Here is a 23,263-nt window from a genome sequence, read left to right on the forward strand (position 1 = left end):
ATAGGAACATCCACATCTAGTTCAGATCACATTCCAAAGAGAGCAAAATACCCTCAGATGGACTATCATGATTCACTGCATGAACAGCTAAATGATCCAATCTGGAAGAGCAGGAACCTATGGCAAATTCATCTCCATGATGCATTACAGAGCTGATTTAATCTTCTCCCCTCTCTGGCCATCGAGCTGGGGTCGTTATCAGAGCCCAGACAGTGGGCAAGACAGTGTCCTTTTATCCACTGCAGAATGACTGCAGCATTCTTGAGCCTCAAAAATTCCCATTATTAAAGGAGGAAAACATATCCTAGATAATTTTGGGAGACAAAATCCCAGCTGTGTGGGTGCATCTGGAATCTCCATCCCATGTGTGTTTATCTACAGGGAAATGAAGTGCTACACCCTGGGTAAGGCAGGGGTTAATTCTGGCTGCTGTCGAATGCCCCAAGTCTGTGCTCTGTTCATCAGAGCATTAAATCTGAAAGCTCAAGAGAGCAGTGCAGCCGTGCTGCAAGGGCTGTGTTATAAAGTTCTGCATTAAAAATTCATATCGTAGGCTTGCCACAGTACTCTGCTCTGGCTGAAAGGAGAGCTGCCGGGGAAATATTAGACACCCCACTGTCTTTCTGGCAATTGGAGACATTCCTCAACAAACAGCACCTCAGGAAGGGAATGAAAGGGCAAACAAACCGTGAAACAAATCAATGAGTTCAATTATCTCTCTCTCTCTCGGAAAGGAAACTTTTCATTTTTAAGGCTGTTTCACAAAATCTTTTAATGACGGCCCTGCACACGGGTGCTGGGCACTCTGGCTGCAGAGCTGGCTGCTTGGCAGGGCTTTTTATTTGTTTTACATGAGACACAGATTCCCAAACACAGAGGGTGAAACAGAGAGCAGGGTATTGGGATCTCTCTGCAGAACAAGAACTCTACTTACCCTTTACATTACCACGACCACGTGGGATAAGAGGCTGTAGAAATTGTTCCCCCTCTCCCTGAAGTGTCTCCAGCAAAGAGTGAATTTAGATTTATTAAGATGGTTAGTTACTCCATGGTTAAGTTATGTGCTCCTCACTACTGGTTAAGGCTGTGTGCATTTCACGGCGATTTATGGCAGCCCAACTGGTGGATGACACAGTTCACAATGATGGAAATGGGTGGTATATTTTTATGAAAGCCATATGTGCCCCTCAGGTTATCTGTCTGATGTATTCAGACAGGTTAATAATCCCCATCCCATAAATGAGGAAATACATAGGAAATGAAACATCAGTAAATACAATTTCTTGAGGAAACCATGCAAAAAAAAGTTACCCGCTCATAATCCTCCCCTGCAACTCTCTTAGCATCAACTGTAATAGGAAGATTCCCTTTTCCCAGAGCTGAATTTCGACTCAAAGAGGGAAAGGAAGAAAACAGAAACCATTGGACAAAAGTTGCCATGGCACTTTGTCTTTATTTTTATATATACATGAATGTATCTGGTGGTTAGTACACCTGAAAACCCAGGGGACTTCAGCCTAGCAATCTGGGTTTCAAGGGGCTCCTTCCCATGAGGAGGGGCAGGAGGGCAGGAATTCATCCAGAGGGTGCAGTCCCCAGGGAACCCAGGAGATTTATGCCCAGCACAAAACAAAGCAACACCAGACTAGCCTAAAGCCCCTCACTAATAAAAACCTGTATGGGGGAGGGAATAAACCCCCACTATTCAGCTGAAAGTTCATTAGCTCCATGGAAGGAATGAAGACAGGCTGGAGAGCTGGTGATCACAAGTAACCAAAGATCAGCTATTAAAAGGCACTGAAAATCTGCCACAAAAGGTTAGTAACCCCAAGGCAGTGCTTCAGTCAAATTTAATTTTTGCTCAAAATTTCTTACAAACAGGCACTTAGAGCTTGCAAGCAAGACTTGGTCAGCTGGGGTTTATTCTGGGTTTCAAGCAGCTGCATCCAAGCAAAACAGGGGAAGCAAAAGTCCTTTCCTCTGGGTACTGCCTTGATTTCTCAGTCCTGATCCTGGCTGTAGTACTAGTTGCCTTCCAGTATTCCAGCCCCTGAGCAATCTCCCTGTGACTCAGTTGCTCAATGTGTTAAAACTCTGGGAGGCAAGGCACAAAATCACAGCCTCTGCTCTGCTGCAGAAACACCAGAGAAGCATTAAGGGTTAATAAGCTCAGGCTTACAGGATTTGTGTATTATGCATTTGTTTATTTAATGCTTTACATGAATGCTAATGAAGTTATTAACAGGCCTGCATGTTGTCTATTGTTTTTCTTGGGTTTAGTGTCTGCACTATCCTGCCTTATCCCTTCTGCTCCATGAGCTGGCCAACACCCAGCTCTTCCAAATCCCTGAATCAGTGTTCTATCCTGGATTCTCAGTTTCCTGATCAAAGACAGTATTTTTTTAAACTTCTTTGTTGAAACATTATCTGTTTAAAAATCTCATCAAGATAAAGCAATTCTATTCCCCACACCAGATATTTTCTGTGACACAAAACTGCAATCCCACATGGCCTTATTGTCTTTTAATTAGATCAGAGGATATGTAAATGAGACAATATTTCTTAGGTCCCATTAAGTGATGTCTCCAGGAGGATCAGAGGGGGCTGAACCAGGCAGGACATGCTCCTGTGACATCCACACCCTCACAGTGACCTCCCCCATGTCCCAACTGCTCCTCAGGAGTCTTTGATTTACTGGAAATGTCACTGTTTTATGGCCTTATTGCTACCCAGACTGATCCAAGTCTGCAGACCAAAATCCCTTTTCTCCTGCAACCAGAGCACAGGGCAAATGGAGGGGTGCAAAGTGCTGGGGTGACTCCTGCATGTGCCAATGCAGACACCTCCCTCCCAGCCCTGCTCCTGCCACAGACACGAGAAAAAGGGCTCAGAGGAACTCCAAGAATTATACTGGAGTGGGCAGGAGAAATAATTGGGAGTTTTAAAGCAGGGATGACCTGTACAGCAATGCAGGCACAGGACTTCATTCTGTAGCCTTTACCCTGAGAAATGGGAAGACTCCTGAGTTCTCAACTGATGACACAAATCAGAAATACTTTTTATTTTTAAATAAAATCCATGCTTCTATAATCAGGTGGCTGATAGCAACTTTGTAAGGCAGGGATGGGTTCAGACCTACCTACATTTAGGTGTAGGTTTAATGAGATGCTGAAAAACCTTGCTAATAAGGAAACAGCACAGGGATACTTCCATAAGGCAAATTGTGCCAGATCCAGCCCCTGACAGTGATGGCTCACACCTTCCTGTTCTTGGAAAAGGCAAGCAAAAACCCAAATGAAAGCACTGGGGGAATGTGGAAGTTGTCTGTATGAAACAATGTGGGACCTGGGGGAACAGGCTGCCAGCTCTCACAGCAAACACCTGGATTTCCAAAGGGAAAGAAGATTGAGGCAGGAGAAAGAAGCTGTTTTGCAGGATACTGAGTTTCAGTGCCTGGGATCTCACAAAGTTTCCTGAACTTCCATTCTCGTTCAGGATGTTCTCATCCCTTTCAATAAATGAGGGAGCACACAGCACTTTCCTGACTCATTTCTCTGCCTGCGTGGGAGTGGGAAAAGCAGCTGGAATCCATCCCTGGAGCACAAGGAGAGTTTCCAGTACACACCAGTGCAGGAAATCACCCATTAAACACGTGGCCAGGTAGAGACAAGCACTGCACACCTGCCAGTTTAACTCAGCACCTCTGGAGAGCTCTGCTTTGGGGCTGGAAATGGGTAACCCACAGGGCAGGACCACTGGGAACAGCTGAAGCATTTCTGATGATCCCAGGGTTTCTCCTGCTTGCCTCTCCCCCAGTCCCAGCCCTGCAGGAGCTGGAGCACGGCACAGCCACGTGCCCTCCTGCTGTCACAGACAAGGCCTCGCCAGGAAGTGGCTCTGCACCAAAATAACTCTGTTGATTTGCTACTTTGCATTGAAAAAAAAAAAATAAAAATTAAAAAGAGACTGTTGTAATTTGCAGACACACATGAAAGAGCTGTGTGGAATCCAGGCTCAGCTGACTGGCAGATGCAAGCCCAAGGACCTTGTCCCTGTATGTGCCTCTGCCAGGAGGATTTCCTTCCCTCTGCTTCACTCCTTCCTCACATGGCCCAGCTGCTACAGGTAAAAGGACCTGCTGTGGTGAGATGGCTCAAAAAACTGGCACATCCTTGGCTTTCTTACAGGCAAAGCCAGTCCCTGCTGGAGGCTGGGACTGCAGAACACCCTCGTGGTCCCTCTGTTCCTGGGCTGAGGAGCTGCACCAGCCTGGAGAGCTCTGACTCCACAAGTGAGGACAGACAGGACAGGGACACAGGGACACTGTCCCTTGTCACTTCACACATCCCCAGGCTCTCCATGCAGCTCCATTCCCATGGAGAAGCCCTGGTTGCCCCCGTGGCCAGGATGACCCCCAGCCTGGCTGCCACAGCAGCCAAAGTGCTTTGCATTTATGTAAAGATTTCCATCTAAGGATCTCATGTCAACCCAAGGTTACAGATAACAGGGTGATGACTAGAACATGCTGGAATACCCTAAGGCTATGTTTTTCTACTTTGGATTGTTAAATAACACCAGCTTTCAGGCTATCCTAGAAAAAGGAACTGAACAGTCTCACTGGAGGTTAAAACACAAACAAAATAAAAGCCCTGAGAGGACCTAGGGCACTTTGGTGCTGTCAGAAAGTTACATTAACTAATTTGCAGGCATTACAAGTCTAACAAAAGAGGCAACAGAGCCCAGCTACAGCACGAACTCCTACTGACTCCAATGGCTCCATTTACACAGAGTTCTCAGAAAGCACCCTTAGAAATGAAAAATGAAAATAAATAACCTTTTTGTCAGTTTGTGGTCATCATTTGCATGTCTGCATACTTCTAGACTCCAGCCAAGGCTAGACTGTTGCCTTTGGGCATTATCCACACTCCTGGTGCCTCAGTTTCCCTATGCAAAAGCCAGTGCTTCAAGCAAGCACTCAGGATTTCACAGAGCCAAGTGTTTTACAGGAACACTGAATTCTCTTCCCATACAACTTTACAGCTTTTCTGGTGTGACTGCAGGCTGAAGAAAAATGTGATAAAAAAGGCTGGTTTGCACATGGGCTCTCAAGCCCTCTTTTACACCAAAGCTTTAGGTCAAAATGAGAAGCAGTTCTCCAAAGTATTTCTATTCATCTTCACTTGGAGGTTTTTAAGCAAAATATTAATGTTATCATAGTGACTTTCAGCCTGGTGAGTTTTGCATAAGACACAGTAAAAACTTTGAACCTCAAATGTTAAATGTAGACAGAGCTTTCTGTAAGATTTAAAACATTCCATTTTTTTTCCTCTTCTTTTTTCTCTTTAAAAAAAACTGGTTCTCTGTAACATCTTCCCTGGTTTTTCATCCTCTCACTGCCTCCAGTCCTGGGGTTTCAGTGGTGGCAGTAGGACTAGGAAATGAGGGAAAAACTCTGAAAAGAGACATGGCCTATGAAGTTCTCCATCTCCTGTTTTCAGAGAAATCACTTTAAATGCAGCAATAATTCCAAAGCTGAGCATTAGAAGTTAATGACTCATCAAAGGAACAGGAAATAGGGAACTTTAAAACCTTAAAGGCACAGCAAATAGAAGCTATTTCATGTCATGTCCAACACCACCACCCTAACTACAGTACTTCAGGCTCAATGGGGGGAAGCAGCATTTGAGACCATTTATCACAGTAATTATGTGATGCTGAAGGGAGCACAACTTTATTTTTTATTCAGGTTGACCCTGAGCACCATCAAAATGGAAGACTACAAACATTTGAGAAGTGATATATTAGCACCAGCCAGCACTTAACCAAGAAAGATTTGTTTAAAAAAATAAAGAATTCTATTCTCACTATATATTGGGAGTTATTCCCCTGAAGTCCAAGTTAACTGAAATTTTCCCCAATATAACAGAAGATTTTACATGAATACTTCAATTCCACAATGTAACTCCAGGCAGAAATAACTCTTCAGGAATTCTCTAAAACTTTTGGTCCCCTGTCTCCAAGCCTAATCCTACACTCCTTCCATGAAAAGCACATCTGTAGAACTTTATTCTACTGATGCCTGAAGGACAGGTCTGTTTGATAATGTGGAAGAAGAGCATCATTTACCCCAAAGAGCCAAACCACAGGCATCTCCTCCTGTTCCCATTGTCTTCCTGTGTCATCCTTAGCTGTGCTGCCAAAAATAATAATAATCAGTCTGATCTATGGAAGGAAAACAATTCTCTGCCCATATACTGGAGGCAAAATGTTTTTCTAGAAGTTATTGAAAGTAGCTGTGTTTGGATGACTGCTTCAGTAAATATGAAAAGCTCTGTCTCAGTTGCATTCCTGTGCTACTTTTAGAAGGACAAAAAGTCTGAATCTTACAGAAAATCCACTGGTAACAAAACTGGTGGTGGCAGAGCTGCTCTGACTGACAACCTTAACCTAAACATTTTCTGGTTTGTGTTGTTTATGAAGGCTTTTTATTGCAGAACTGAGAGGGGGGGAGTGGGTAGTACCCAAAATCCTCACAAGACTACTTAAAGCTGACTGGTGAAAATGGAGCATTTCAGTGAAATTCGATATTTTCTTTCATCAAAGGCAGGGAGCCTCAACCCACATGTTAACAGTAATGTAACAAGCCTACTGTATGTGCTGCAACCCAAGGTCCTTTTCCAATTAGGATTCATTTAAGTTGGGAGAGAGCAGGGGTCGGAGCAAAGAGGTGGCTCTGGAATTGATCTAAAACTGGAATCCAACTGTTCTGGCTGAGAGCTCAGCTGGGAATCCCAAGCACTTGCTTGGATTCTGCAGCAAACCAGAAGTGAAAGAGCACTGTTAGAGAGAAAAGCTTCTGCCTGGGAAAACTGAGGAAATGTTTCTTTTTCTACAAAGAAAGAAAGAAAAAGAAAAGTCTGTTGCACCAGGAAAAAACCAAACAACCCAAATATTCTTTAATTTTGCTGAAACTCAAGTCTGAGTTTGCTTTTCAGTTCCAGGTCTGATAGAATCTCCAGATCAAACTCATTAGTGTTGCTTAAATCCAGGTTTGCTGATAGGAACATGTGGGGCAGCAAACAAAATCAGTGTCAGGCCTCGAGAGAGGATGTGCCTCTTTAATTGAAAAAGGCAGAGTAATCATTCATTTATTTAACCCAGAGATGATTATAATCTGAAAACCTTGAAATCCTCTTACACAACAACTGTTTTGGCAAGCCCCTCTGTGTTCCAACAAATATTAAACTGTGCTTGCCATTTGTCTAAGGAATCTTGTATTAATAAACATGAAGAACACTTTTACCTCCCACACTCAATGACAGAAGAAAACAAAGACCAGCTGTATTCATCAATGGATCCTTGTTCTGCACATAAAGGCTAATTACATTTTACTTCAAGCCTACACATGGAAAACTTTGCTCCTGCCATCTTGTCAAAGGCAGCTTCTGATATTCCAGCTGACAGACTGCAATGACTGCACATAACAAACTTCTTTTTGTCATTAACACCTTCAGTGCCTGGCCTGGGGCTGTGCTGGGGCTTGGGGCAGGGGCAGGGGCAGCCCACACCCACCTGCTGGGAATTCTGTACGTGGGGATGACAAAATTGGACTGGAAATTTTAATTCCAGCCACTGATCTCATCTGAAGGTGCCTGGCTGTGCCTCTGTCCCTCCCTTTGCACATAGAGTACTTTGAGCAGGACTTTGTGAAAAGATAAAACAAACAAGTTGACATAATGGTTCCCAACTTTTCAGATCACCACAACCGGTCTCCAAGATAAAATCCAGACTCCTTAATGCTGCTAATGAAGACTTCTCACTCTGTATTTCTGCTGCTTCTTGGGGTTTTTTTGCCTTGTTTGAAAGATTTTCAAAGTTTCAAGTAGTTGAAAGACAGCTTTATTCGGAGACTGAAAATCTTAAAAGCACTCTTAGCTTTTAAATATTGACAATTATCTGTTTCTTTCCTGAAGGCACTCCAATTCATCTGCATCAAATAAACGTCTGTAAAACTAACAATTCTGGCCTAAGATAAAAATCACATGTTTTTAAAACATAAAATTAAAATTGGCAATACAAGTAGCTTTTCAGACTTAGATCAAAAGAAAGCTTCTTTTAAGAAAAGAATCAAACTGTCTTTCACCCTTTTTATTGGTGTTTTTTCAGCCTTTCTCCCAGCTTTTACAATTAAAATAGATGACTCAATTTCACTGTCTACATTCAGTTCCCTTTTCATGTTCTTCTAGATTTCCATATTGCAAAATTTGGGCTACAGACGCTACAGACGACTGTTGTTATGCAAGAACTATTCCTGTCATAAATATCCAAAACAATGATAAAATATTTCTGCTGTTATTAGGACCTACAAGTTTGTTTTCACAGTACATTAGTCTGGGAGATAAAGTACAAACTTAATGGCTGCTTCAGGATTCAGCTCCATGACCACTATATTCCAGACCCATTCTCCATAATCACTCTGCTACAGAACACAATAAACTTCTTGTTACTGCAGATGCTACTAATTTTATGTAATTCTATATAAATTAGGTAAGAGTCACTCTCAAGATCATATAAAAAAATAAATATTTCAGTGTGAATCTCCCTGAAAGAGTGAGATTAGAAATGCAAACAAATATTTCAGAGAACACATTTTGCTTAGTGTAAGATAAATTACAGCACTTAGGGAAACAGTATTAAAAAATGAAGCAGTCTGCAAATAAACACATTAAAAAGGGTGAAGGGTTATTAGGTTCAGTGCCTACAACCACTGATCTCTGCCTGTTCTCCCAGAAGTGACTGCAAGATGAAATAACAGCAACAATATCAGTTATGTGCAGGAAAAAACAAAGTCAATCTGCAGGAATTTAAGGCTCCATCTGAACCAGCATTTACATCCCTTAGAGAAGGATGAATCAATGAGGGGAAAAAAATACTTTTGATCCCCCTGCATGGAACTCATCCTTCCTACATGGAGCTCAAAGGAAAGTGGACTTCCAGAGCCAGACCAAAATTCACCTGAAAGATTATCCTGAAGGACATAAAAGGTGTTTAAACTCCAAGTGCTGGTTGTTAAAACTACCATGGGCTGATTTTGTGAGCTCCTCAGTGGGGAATCAGATCCTTACCAGGCACAGAACCACGGGGTACGAAATTGAAAATTGGTGCCAGTTTGACTGTTTTTAACCCTGGGCAGTGAGCACAGGGAGGTGACACTGAGTCCCAGCCCTTCCCTTGAGTGTCCCAGCCATCTGAAATGGCTGCTTCATTCCCATCCCATTTCCAGACACTGAAATGACTCTTTGTGCTTAATCCTGCTGATCATGAGAATTCCTTCTCATTATTAACTTTCCGTAAATATGAAGGGTTCAAAGGAAACCAGCAGCAGTCTGTCTCTTTTGTTGTTCCCTGCCCTGATGGTTAATAAAACCAGAGGATAATTGGAAACAGTAGCTATTAAGAAGACAAGAATATATATTTTTAAGACTACCTTCATGTTCTACTTGGAAAGAAGGAAAATCTGCCCAAAATGCTGCTCTCTGTAATTAGGGGTGAACCTGGCAGAGCAAGGACTACTATCCCAAAAGCAGAAAGAACCACAGAGCCCAAGAGTCAAACAGAAATCATTTACTAAATGAAGCTTTGTTTTCACCAGGATGGGAAGATCACAATTTCTGAAACTGCCCTATTTCTAAATAAAATACAAGATATATACAGGGGAAGAGATATATAGATGAAGCACCTGAGAATGAAACCAGGAATGCAGCAGTGTGTGTGCCAGGAGAAGTGTCTTGTTGGGAGGAAGAAAATATAAAAACTAATAATCTCTCCATAGGAGGCCAAATTATGACCATGTTTTCCAAAAACTTGGATGCCTGAGCCTCCCTCATCTCATCTCTCTCCAACAGACAAATGCAAAACAAAAAAATCAGTGATACCCTGAAGGAACACAGAGAAAGAAAACAGGGAGATCTTACTTTGCAGTAGTTTCTTCATCATATTTTGTTTTCAGATCAAATAGTTCTGTCCTGGTTTTTTCCAAGGCTAAAAAGCATAAACATGAAGCATTACAATACTGAAATAGCAATATTCAGTCATAAATAAGGCTGTACATCTCCTGATAAAAAAAAAAAATAAAGCTATACACCTCCTCAGCTTTATCCTTCTACCTAGGCAAACTATTATGGCTTTGAAAAAACCATAGGGTTTTGACTTTTTTACAATTTCTTACAGTATTTCTGTTACATTGCAAAATTTTCCAGTTTCTGTTTAACCAAGCTAGACATTATTAGTTTCTTATTAAGCTGGTTAAACTACTTATTCCTTTGAAATACTTCTTACAGTAGTTCAGGGAATAAAATTTCTTCTGTTCTCATAGCAAACAAAGCCAAATGTGTCCAGACCTGGAATTCTGAAGTATGCAGAGATGAACATTAAAGGCAAGTCATAGCAATAGGCAAGAAACAGGGTTCACACTGCTCAGTAGGTATTTATCAGAGTTTGGAAATGTGTGGAAGCAGAGCACACATGGAGGGTAAGTTCCATGGCCTGCTGTAATTCCAGGGATGCTCTGATTCTGTGTGTGCTCCATGGCCTTGTCCCTGTACTTGCCAGTGACAGCTGCAGAAGGACTGTTAGCTCTGATTCACAGAGCACATCTGAGCTCTGCTGGACCTCCCTGCACACCAAGAGCTGCTTCACACCCAGTCCTGACACAGCCAACGAGCCCTGTCCCTCCCCTCCCACCTCATCCCCTGGAAAAGGTCACAAAAGCCAGGCCAAACCTGTTTGCAAAGCTTGAACTTTGTGTTCTGCTTCCTCCAGCTTCGAGGCTGTTGACATCTGGGTCTCCTGCAATTTTCTGTGAAGGGGAGAGGAGAGGTGAGAGCAGAGCTCATGATCACGTCAAACAACTCATCTGTGCCTTGCAGGTTTGGGGGATGGAGTGATTAAATGCCTCAACTGGAATGAGACAACTGCCAACACCACACAGGCTCTGAGGTGCTTCAGTGGGACCCATAAATGCTGTCATGTTGTGAGATGCTGCTCCTATTTCCTGGTCCCACTTATTAAAATTTTAACAGTGTAGCCACCTCATAACATAAGCTGTGAACATTATAAAGAGTTGACTGCTATATAAATGACAACTTCAGTGGAAGGTTTTCTTGAGCATAATTTGTTTTGGAAATGTCACACACATTGAGAAATTTGTCACCAAGCACCCTCTGTTGTACAAAGTTAGTACAAGAAGAATGATACATTTCCATTTTAGTGTCATAATGAAGGAATTTGTTGCCATAACTGATAGAGTGAATAGATGCAGCAGCTGTTTCATCAGAGCTGTAATGGGTGCCAAATGCAGCAATATTATTAGCTACTCTTTAAGAAAACACTCATATTTCAAAACAAATCTCACAGTGGTATTTTCTACAGAACACGAGCAAAACTTTAATATGCTCACATTTCTTACGTCCACAGGCAACATTTTCTTGTTTGTGTCAGTTAAACTCATTTTTACATCATCTGGCCACGCAGGCACTGCACTCCTTGCTAAGGACCGGGCTGCAGGAGTTATAAAACTCATCTCTGAAAGGAGCTGCTCCAACATCTCCCAGGAGCCGTGCTTTTTACAACACTGCTTTTAGGATATTCTGCAGATCTCAGAATTGTGAAATGGCTTATGAAACTACCAGCATCCTGCCTGCACTCCACAGGGTGCACAAATTTCTTCTCCAACACTGCTGACCAGGTTAATAACTATTTATAGCGAGAATCATGCGACAGTTCCCTTCAAACTGAACCATATACTTTGAGACCTAAAAACCTCTCTTACACACACTTTTATTTGCATTCCATGACCTGCCATTTTGTTTTATTTTTAAGTAGGTTGAAACTGCAGCTGTTAAAACCATAGCTTACAAGCTACTTATCAAAAAAGCAACCACAGGTATTGATGAATCCAGAAAAAAAAAAGAGCTTTGCATTCACTGGTAGATTCTCCCCACTCAGCCCTGAATTTAAACAACCAACCATCCAACTAAAAAGCTCACGTGAACTGAAGGTTTTCCACGCTATGTTGAACATATTATAGCTTCAGTGCTACTGCTCCATGGCAGAAATAAATTCTCAAGGCAGGAAATGCAGCCTGAAACAACTCCCTCTTTAGCCCCTTGGTTTTCTCCTGCCTGATTTATTTGCCTACCAACCTAAAGATTCAAACGCTCCCTGCTCATTTGCAAAAGATCAGAAATGCATCCAGAATGGGTTTAAAAAAAAAAATAAAAATGATAGTAAATAATGAAAACTCTTCTTAATTTTGGCATGTAGGAGATGCAAACCTTCCCAGGATAATTGAGGAAGACTCCCCTGTCTCAGCCACTCCCAGGGGAGCAGGGGAGGTGCATCCCTGGCCCAGGCTGTGGGTGCAGTGGTTCATCTGCCCCAGCCCAGGGCTGCAGAGCCTGACACACACAAGGAATTGCCCTGGCTAATGGAGACAGATTGGTGTCACAGAGGACAGGGAGGAATAAAAGCAGGTTTGCACCCTCCTGAACATGACACCCCCCCAGCACAGCATGGAGAAGAGACAATCTGTCCTTGTTTCACTTCCACACTCTCCCAGTTGTTTTCCTGGGCAAAGTTGAGTATCAAATGATTCCGTGTCCAACGCATAAATCTCCAGAATCACTCAATGGATGAGCTGTCTCCAGCCACAGTCCTGGCTGGGAAGATTAAACAGAAAAATACCTCTCTCCTCCTCCCCAGCCCCCAGACACACACAAACACACACACACTCACCTCTCCTTCTCTGCAAAATCATTTTGTAACTTTTGTTCCTTTTCAAGGGCTATGTTCTCTGCTTGGTTCTTCAGGGTCTGTTCATATTCTCGGATTTTCTCCTTAAGTGCTTTTATTGTAACCTCTGCAGGAAAACAATAGGGGAAGAATGAGTTTACACAGCTCCACGTGGTTCCACAACACAAGGCTTGCTTTACCCTGTAGGCTCAGTGTGTTTTAAACTTTAGCTCTTCAACTCTGACACAAAATCAATGGATATGAGTCCCTTTGGAGACCTTTTACTCCCTAAATGTTAAATTGAACTTTAAGTGTTTAGGTTGAGAAGGATCAATGGAGTTTGCTGGAAAGCAGAGTGAAGAAGGTTCCTCTAACATGAATTTTTTTAAAAAAAGAAGAAAAAAAAATCAATTGTAAAATATAATATCACCTTATTGACTAGCCTAAAATTAGCTTAGTGCTGAGAGAAGATTAATAAAGTCCCAGTGTAGGTTTAAGTATGCATTTACACACAGGACACTTAATTCACCTGACTGTGCTCAGGCACTGAGAGGCAGTTCCACCATGGTTCATGCACAGATGCAATCTCACACTAATTGAACACATATCTGGGATACAGCTCTGTTCTGCTTCCCAGCTGATGAGAAACCCAGCAGCTGGGCTCCAACTGCTGCATTAACAGCAGGCATTGGAGCTGTGCATGTCCCAGTTGCTGTCCCTGCCTCGTCATCCACCCCAGGGTTTACACACAAACATTGACTGTTTTAACTTTCTGAGGCCTGTGCAGCCTTCCAGGGGATTTGCAGAACTCTTCCCTCAGATAAAGGAGCTCTCCTGCATTTCCCCATGCCCAGCAGTGGATGAGAGCAGATGCAGAAACCTGCAGAGCTACAGTTCAGCATCTCCTTACGTGCCCTGATCTGTTGCTACGTGAAAGCTCTGTGATCCCACCCACAGGAAAGGACTCAATCCTTATAGGGCTCCAAAGAGGAAAAGCAGGACATCCACCAGAGTATGCTTTGTAACAATAATGGAATTTGGAAAAAGCCTTGGACTGCCAGAAGACTCACAGCAGCAACACAGTTTAGAGTACTCACACCAGGATGCAGGGGGGGTTTAAAGACATCAGCTTATTAACAGATACCATTAATAATGCTTAAGGAAAAAACAAAAACTTTCAGATGTGAAAAGTTTCATATTCTGCAGAAACATCCTAGGAAAACAAACCCTAAATATGAAAAATAACCCTATGGGCTTGGGGGAAAAAACCCTCAATAATATGACACAAACCCACACATAATCCTTTCAAAATCCCAATGCTGAGTTGAGCAGGGAGCTGTGAAGCAGACAGGAGGTAGCTGGTGACATGATCTACTGTCTGGGCACTACCAAAGGCAGCTTGGGCCACTGTGACCACAAAAAAGGGGGAAGAGTAGTAAAAATGTTTGCCAGCAAAGCAGCTGCCTCTGCTTGAAGGAGCAGGATTTTGCTGGCTGTGCAGAAATCAGCTGAGGCTCATTACTGAGTAACAAGCCGTGAAAAAGGACACGTCACTTCTTTTTTTCTTAAGCAAAGGGAAATTCTTCTCTGAGATCTGGGAAGTCATACAAATCCTGATCTCTTCCTGAACAAGCAAAGGATGCTCCTTCACACAGACAGTAGGATGCTGCACTCCTTTCTGGGGACACCTCTGCTCCAGGTGTTTTCAGATATAAATCTGCAAAAGTATTCTGGTATGTGGAGAAGCAGAGAGCAAAATAATCTCATGGAAATGCACATAACTTCACCTTGAATAAGTTCCAATGTCTAACTTTAAAAGAAAACAAAACTATGGAAATGAACACAAGAAGTGCACAAATATGAGGGGAAATGTAACTTTCATAATAAAATCTGATTTTACTTTGAAGCACCTAACAATAGATGTGCTGGACAAGTACAGCTGAATCCTCTCCATTTCTTGAAGCACTAAGTGCCTTCTTCAGTGCTCAGGTCAGCCACAGCTTGTCAGGCATTGCCATTTATACCAGTTTTGGAAGAAGTTCTTACAGGCACCATAGAGCTCATACCAGCCCTCCAAACAAAGAGATTAACTGATCAAAGCACCCTCAGCTAACAACAGCCTTTTCCCTGGATAGTTTATTAATCCTTGTTTGAAACTGAGAGTAAAATCACTGCACTGGAGTGAAAAACAACACAAAGGCTACAGTGGGGAAATGGAAAGGAAGTTCCAGCACACCAGGGAAAATAAAAAATGTCAGTTATGAGTAGTTGTAGTAAAAAAAAACTCTACAAGTCAAGAGCTTTTCCACTTTGTGGGATGAACCCCCATGTCGTGCTTGGATGTACTGGATGCACAGCCTCAGGAAAACTCTGCACAGTGAACTGCAATGATTGTACATTTCCAGCAAAAAATACAGTCTTGCTTGGAGCATTTACAGTTCCAACATGACAACTCCTGCAGTCCAGGCCAAAACCTGGCATGCTGATACCTGTCCTCTCCAGGGGTCACACCCTCTACATTAAAACAAGATATATTTGAAAGCATCTAACTGTGTAGATGTTTCCTCAGCAAAAAATGGGATTTAACAAAATCAACTTAGTTGCTAATGCAGCTTTCAAATGTTAATTGGCTGCAACAGTTCCATAACATAAAATATAAAATAAAATCTCCATTTTTCCGAATGCCAAGACAATTTATCTTTCCACCATCCAAAACTGGGCATTAAAGATGTACATGAAAAGCCCTATGGATGGGCAACTAAATGTATGGCTGAGAAAATTTTTTTTCCCTGATGCAGTAAAATGAATCACAAGAAAACTTAAGCAGTCTTAAAGCCAACAGGCTTTAAATCTCACTGAGATTTTCATGTATTTTCATGTACTTTAGTCTCATTAAAACTTAAATAATTTAACAGTAATAGCTTGTATTTACATTGCTCTGTGGATGGTCTCTAGAGTAAAAATAAAGTGCATATGCTGAATGTACTCCAGTAGTACATTTAGATAAAGAAAAACAGCACAGAAAAAGTTCCATTTTGTACAGATTCATATGTGGGTACAAAATACTGAATTTTTGTGTTTGTCTGTGCAAGCTGCACATCCTGCAAGTACCAACACCCACGTTCAGCTTGATGTCAGTATCAGCACTGCCTCTCATAAAATGTCATAAATAACGTCAGTCAGGTGTAATTTTCAGTGCTGAAGGCTACAGCCAAATATGCAGAATAACACCTCCATCCTCAGACTTGGTGTTAAAGTAAATGAAACTTTTCAGAAATCCAAAGAGCCTGCCCAAAGCCCATCTCCACAGACAAATACAGAAGTGGCTGTAACAGACTGCTGCACTTCCTCTACTGAATTTCAATGCGAGTGTCACCTTTACCTCTAAGAATAAAACTGAATTCAAACCCTGTCTTCAAATTTCAGTATATATTAAAAGCTGATAATATGGTTGCAACCTACCCTGATTTTTCACCTCGGCAAATTCCTTATTGTATTCCTCCAGAGTTTCCCTAAGTTTCTGGTTTTCTGTTTCAATATCGTGCATGCGTTGAACCTTCAGCTGAAGCTGCTGTCCTAAATCCAAGGCTGGAACCGGATCTGAAAAAGAAACAGTAAAATAAAATGTAACTTCTGTGACCCAAGAAGTTCAGAGTACAAGTGTCCTTTTTTCTCCATTTTGGTGCCAACAGGGCCCTTCTTTGAGTTATTAGACCTGAACATTCCTCACATCATATATCTTGCTAAGTTAGAAAAACAGAAATATTTCATTCTATTGATGTTCCCTTTAAATACAGAGTCAGGCTAAGAGGTGGAGGTGTTCAGCCAGGAGAGGAAAAAGCTCTGGGGAGAGCTCAGAGCCCCTTCCAGTGCCTAAGAGGAGCTCCAGGAGAGCTGGAGAGGGACTTGGGACAAGGCATGGAGGGACAGGACACAGGGAATGGCTTCCCACTGCCAGAAGGCAGGGATGGCTGGGATATTGGGAAAAAATTCTTGGCTCTGAGGGTGGTGAGGTCCCAGCACAGCTTGCCCTGGTTGTAGCTGCCACTGGATCCCTGGCAGTGTCCAAGCACTGGAGCAATCTGGGCTATTGGAAGGTGTCCCTGCCATTGCAGTGGGTGGGACTGGATGGGCTTTAAGGTCCCTTCCGACCCAAACCATCCATTCTGTGATTCCACAGAATTTGGACATAGCTTCCTCATCCTGGCACCAATCCCCAGGACAGTGTTCCTGGGTGCAGACAGTCATGATACAAAGACACGTGAGAGTTTTAAGCTGCACATTTTTTATTGCAAAATGAGAATTTTTGAGTGAAAAGCAATGAAACTGCACAGCTCACTGACAGCCACTGTCCCTCACAGGCCTCTGCTTGAGCAGGAGTGAATTTCTGAAGCAAACTCTGCCCTCCTGCACAGCAAAGCTCAAACAGTTTCTGCGACCATGGAGATCTGAGTGGCACTTTTTTCTAATTGACAGATCAGTAATAATCTGAAACATGGTGTGGATGTAATCAATTCCATGAACCTTGGGTTTGGATTTCACTTTTTCTTACACTATTAATCAAATGGCCTCTCAGTATTAATTCTCTGATGTTCATCCCCTTCTGGTAAAGAGGATTCTCAGCACACACCTGACATGTGCACGTGTGATTTATTCTGGGACTTCTTCCCAGTCAGGACAGGAAAACTCCAGAGTGTGATGGACTTATAAAAGATTATTGAATACATTTCTGCTACGGGCGCCAGCATCTCTTGTGAAATGGCTGCAAAGATTTAGTCTCCTGTTGAGGAATGCTAAACACCAAACTCAGTGGATCAACAACAGTATATATTAGGGAGTTCACTTAATTTTCAACCACCACAGTCATTAATTTTTCAGACCACCCTCAGTTCCAGTCTCTGGAAACACATAATAAGTCTATTGTACCTCTGTTAACACATTAAGCATGAGCCTGTGTGTTTTTTCAATATGCCAGCGTTGTTGCATAGTTTATAAAAGAATAGCACTGGGTTATGTTGAGCTCAGAGACATTCTAAGTAGCAGCCTGCTGCATTTTGTTAGCTGGGCTCTTCAACAGCTTATGGCATTACACTGTTCATAATACAAAATCTAGGTTGCTTGTCATCTGTTCTCTGTACATACATAGTTTATGACTACATAGCTTTTTCATTTATGCTTTTTAGGCCAAATACTTTTCGTTATTATTATCTGTATTAAAATATTTATAATAAATCAAACTTAAAATGTTATGGTGGCAGAGACAGGGGGGTACAGGTAAGGAATTAAATAGAGAGCTGAAGTGGCAGCAGTAGCACGAGCTGAAGGCTCTGCAGTATTTATGGATGGTCCTATTACGGTGTGGGCTGTCACAACATTCCCCTGCTCCCATGGAGGTCCCTGACCTTCCTCTGCAGAGAGAGTTTTGTCACACTCCTGCAGCTCAGCATCTCCCAAAGAGCCAGCCTGGGACATTCATCTGCTGAGCACAAAGAAAGGCAGGATTGTCTCGCTCTGGCCACTCTTAAATTGTTACAGGAACCATGAATCCGATTGGGCCCGGGATCTTAAGCTTCAGCTGTGGGTATTTCTATGGAATAGTGTTAAAGTGCCACGATGAAAGAAACTGAACTTGACCAAATTGTGGGTGCACTTTACCCCACCCTCATTTTAACACGCCTATTGTAAAGCCAGGACATGCACAAGAGGTATTCTGCTCCTAATACACAGGGCTTTTTATATTGAAATCAGTGAAGAATTAAAAGACAAAAATAACATGGGCATTATAAAGTGAATAATGACTAAACCTTTAGTCAAATTTGCAATCCCTGAGAAGCTTTGTGTACAAAATGAAAATGCTTGCAATCTCATAATTATTCATCAGGACATGTATATTTAATTTAGCTCTATTAAAGGTTAATGTTCAAGTAGCAAAACAGTGACAGAACAAACAAAATGTAAAAAAAGTCTCTGCGCATTAAACTTCAAACTTCACTAAAGCCTATTTGAAGGACTAATGGCCTGCAGCCACCAAATACTGCTAGAGGACATGTAAAAAAATCCCAGGGGTGAAGCACCTCTTAGACTTAATTTTTATAAACTAAATTAAAGAAAACTAATCGTTGTATGACAATAAAATGACCAACCAAGACATTTTGGGCAGAGAAAAATAATTTCTCATGGCAAGCTCCAACATGCTCTTTTACCTTGAAAAGCCTAAAAACCTGTTATTTCTGGAGTATTTATAAACACCAATTAACCTGAAACAAGTATAAACCTTACAGTCACAATAGCTTTTTTTCCTACCTGAGTGGAGAGGATTAAAAATAAATAAAAATACTCTCCTTTTCCCAACACATGCATGCATGGAAAAGCATACCTTTTTATATTAACCAGCTTTGCAAAGTATGTTTCATGTCATTTAACAGGAGGTCACTGAATTTTTAAACAAGCAATGGACCAAAACTTTCGATTCATTACACAAACAACAGGCATACACGGCTCAAAAAAATCAACTGGCCCTGGCTTACGGAGAGAGGCAGCGAAGGAAATGCCCTTTCTGTGGTCTGTAAGAGAGAAAAATCACCTCGCTGAACACTGAAATATGGAAACCTCATCATGCCCTTGCTTTGAATTTTCTCTTGTGAAATTCCAGAATACCTGCTAGGCACAAGATAAATAAAAAAATCAGAAAATCAGTAATCATCCAGAACCTGAAGAAGCATTTTGCAAGATCATTACTGCCCAAGAGTAGATTGAGATGTCTATTTTTACACTAAATTTAGTGCATTTTTTTCTCTTATTTCCTATTCTGCTCATTTTCCCTGATCCACTTGTTGCATGCCATACCCACAGAGAAGCCCCCTGCATCCTGTGTTTGCAGGCAGCCCAGCACATCTGGATCCGATCCCTGACGAGGTTTCCTCCACGCTACCACAGCAGAAACAGAAACCGCCGAATTTCCAACCCGCAGAGCCCGTTCCTCCTCTCCTTCCCCAGGGACTGCAGAGCTCTGGGCACATCCCCTGCTCGCTGCTGGGACACACCTCGCTGTGCCCTCACAGGGGAGCTTCTGTCCCCACAGAGCAGGAGGATGGACACGTCTCAGTGGACACAGACACGAAAACAATTAATGTTACAAATGCTAAGTGATTTTTATAGCAGTTAATAGTTCACATCAAACGAGCTGGTGCGACACAGCCGCAGCAACACCTCTCAGGCTGTTCTCACACCACGCACATGTCCTGACGATGAATCCTTTCTCAACAGCAGGGCAAGGCAACCTTTTTTTTTTTTTTTCTGCTGTTTAGGTATGTACTGACTTCACAAACAATTTTAAAAGAAATACTGAGATTGATTTTGTCCAAACTAGGCATTACATGAGGCAGCCCCTCACCACGCTGGGTGCAGTTTTGAGTGTCACAAGATAAAGAAGATATAATGTAGAGTGTCCAAAGGAGGGACACGTAGATGATGCAGGGTCAGGGGTTGCCGAGGGCACTTGGTTTGTTCAGCTGAGGAGACCCTCACTGGAGTCTGCAGCTCTGATCTCGGCTCTCTGTGACCAGGAATGGCTGGAGCTGTCAGGGGAGGTTCAGGCTGGATATCAGGAAAAGGTTCTTCCCCACAGACTGCTGGGCACTGCCCAGGCACCCCAGGAAATGAGCACAGCCCCGAGGCTGCCAGAGCTCCAGGAGCATTCAGACACCACTCCAGGGATGTCCAGGGTGGGATTGTTGGGGCTGTGCCGTGTCCCTCACAGACTGATGATCCTTGTGGGCCCCTTCCAGCTCAGGATATTCCATGACTCTACAATCCAACCCCCACCCCACATCGCTCAGCCCAAACCCAACCTCAATCCCCGAGACACAACAGGGCCATCGATGACTGCCTGAATTTTGTGGACGAACCCCCATCCTGCGAGGTGGAAGAAGGCACAGCTCCCGGTGTCAACAATCCCACATCCCGGTGTTTACACCGCGGGCTGTCGCAGCGCTGCTCTTCCCGATGATTTCGGCCGGAATGACCACGGCTGCCCCCGTGCCCCTCGCCCGGTGACATCCCACTGCCGCCCGCCTTCCTTTTCGCCAGGGCACTCTGGGCTAATGTAATCATACGATTACATAATTAACCCAGCTGTCTCATTAAGAAAATCAACTGGAATTCAGGGCATAATTAGTCATACAGCAATTAGCATGCTGATGAGCAACTGATGAAAAGCTGTCTCGATATAGAGTATGCTGGGACCACCCTCGTTATTTAAGGAGAGGGGGGAAAAGCCCACCTCGGCTCATGGAAAAGGAGCTCCTGCGGGACAGGGAATGTTTAAAGTTTATGTTTAACCCTTCGGCCGTGGCTGCTGCTGCCGTGAGGGGCGAGGACCCCCGACAACACCGAGGGGCTGATGGCGGGGTTTGCCAAACGGAGCGGAAAAACTGTGTCATTGTTTAAATGTTCAATTTGCAGCGCGCAGGGCCAAATTACCCTCTCTTCCCATATATATATATATTTATATAAATATATATATTTAACCCTAAGGCGGCGGAGTGCTGCTCGGCGGGAGCATTCCCGAGGAACGGGCCCCGACAGCCCCGCCGGGAGCGAGCACCGGGATCTGTGAGGCACTGCCCGGGCCCCCGTGAGGGACTGCCGGGACCCCCGTGAAGCACTGCCCGAATCCCCGGGAGGGACTGCCGGGACCCCCGTGAAGCACTGCCCGAATCCCCGGGAGGGACTGCCGGGACCCCCAGGAAGTACTGCCCGAACCCCCGTGAGGCACTGCCCGAACCCCGTGAGGTGCTGCCCAGACTCCGTGAGGCGCTGCCCAAACCCCGTGAGGTGCTGCCCAGATCCCCAGAAGGGCTGCCCGGACCGACGTGAGGCACTGCCCGAACCGACGTGAGGTGCTGCCCGACCCCCGTGAGGTGCTGCCCGGACCCCCGTGAGGTGCTGCCCGGACGCCGTGAGGTGCTGCCCGGACCCCCGTGAGGTGCTGCCCGGACCCCCGTGAGGCACTGCCCGGACCCCCGTGAGGTGCTGCCCGGACCGCCGTGAGGCACTGCCCGGACCCCCGTGAGGCGCTGCTCGAACTCCCAGAGGTGCTGCCCAGACCCCGGCAGTGACAGCCCGGAGCCCCGGAGGTGTTGCCCAGACCCCCAGAAGGGCTGCCCGGACCCCCATAGGGCTGTCCGGAGCCCGGAGTGACCGCCCGGAGCCCGCAGCAGCCCCCGGCCGGCCCCGGCCCGCAGCGCGGCGCGGAGAGCGGCAAAGCCCGGCCTGGATCGCAGCGCGGGCGGATCGGGCGGCGGCCGCGGTGCCGGTGCGGTGCCGAGGGCTCCTCGCACGCTGTAAAATCATCACAAGTGGGGTCTTTCCGTGCGGTGGGACCTCACGGATGGGCCAGGGGCTGTACGAGAGCCCAGCGCTCCGCTCTGCCCTGCCCGAGGTTCGCTCTCGGCTTACTCGCAAAATACAGTCATAGAAATCACAGAATCACAGAATGGTTTGGGCTGGAAGGGACCCTAAAGCTCATCTCGTTCCATCCCCTGCCATGGGCAGGACACCTTCCACTAGCCCAGGTGGCTCCAAGCCCTGTCCAACCTGTCCTTAAACACTCCCAGGGATCCAGGGGCAGCCACAGCTGCTCTGGGCACCCTGTGCCAGGACCTGCCCACCCTCACTGGGAACAACTCCTTCCTAATACCTAAATTAAACCTCTTTTCCTTAGAATCCATTCCTTTGGTATCATAACATGGAGCTCCTAAAGAGCCTCTTCCAAAACAAAGGACTCGCCTTTTAATAACCCCCCTCCTCCCTTTTCATTTACAGGCCTGTAACACTGGAAACGATAAGAAAGCAAGTTATGAAACAGTGCCAGAACTACAGGGGCAATTAATAATTTATATCACTGGAAATGTGTTTCCTAAGGTTGGGATCTAAAAATAATTCAAGGAAGGCAACACGTCTCTTTCAACACGACTGAATTTCTGTTGCCCAAACCCTGCTGTAAGCAAAGCTCTCGGTGATCGCTCACCAGAAACGCCCACACAAAACGATAAGGGAGGGGGAAAAATAATAATCCTCCTAAAATGCAACTTTATTGCATATTTAACTTTTTCAAAGAGCCAGGAGTTCAGCCTTGCTGTCACAATACTTTGGTCACAAAGTAAAAAGTTTTTTCCCCCTTTCCCAAATGCAGCAGTGCTCTTTGCACAGAGTGTTCCTGCTGGAGAATGATCCTGGGATTACAGACACGGAGAAGCTCCACGAGCTTCTGATGTAGTAACTGCTTTTGTGGGAGACTGCATGTCTGAAAATAACCTGAAATGTGTTTTAGAAAAAATAATAATTACATTGTAGCTTTTGAATATTCAAACACCTCACAGCATACTTAATTAATTCATTAATTATTCCCCAGAAATTTCAGGGGTAAATTGAAATAGCCTAGAGAGACTGAGACAAAGATTTCATGGAA

General features: G+C 44.0%; 1 protein-coding gene across 8 annotated transcripts in view; it reads right to left on the reverse strand.

Moving 5' to 3' along the window:
* CUX1 (cut like homeobox 1) overlaps nt 1–23,263 on the reverse strand; it is a 263,931-nt gene that overhangs the window by 118,098 nt on the left and 122,570 nt on the right. For all 8 annotated transcript variants that reach the window (XM_056506370.1, XM_056506371.1, XM_056506363.1 and 5 more), the window contains exons 5-8: nt 16,255–16,392; nt 12,796–12,919; nt 10,782–10,858; nt 9,975–10,041 (exon numbers count right to left, since the gene is read on the reverse strand). In XM_056506370.1, coding sequence (XP_056362345.1) covers nt 9,975–10,041; nt 10,782–10,858; nt 12,796–12,919; nt 16,255–16,392 — 406 coding nt within the window. The remainder of the gene's footprint in view (nt 1–9,974; nt 10,042–10,781; nt 10,859–12,795; nt 12,920–16,254; nt 16,393–23,263) is intronic.

The sequence above is a fragment of the Oenanthe melanoleuca genome, chromosome 19 (genome assembly GCF_029582105.1).
Source record: "Oenanthe melanoleuca isolate GR-GAL-2019-014 chromosome 19, OMel1.0, whole genome shotgun sequence".
NCBI lineage: Eukaryota > Metazoa > Chordata > Aves > Passeriformes > Muscicapidae > Oenanthe > Oenanthe melanoleuca.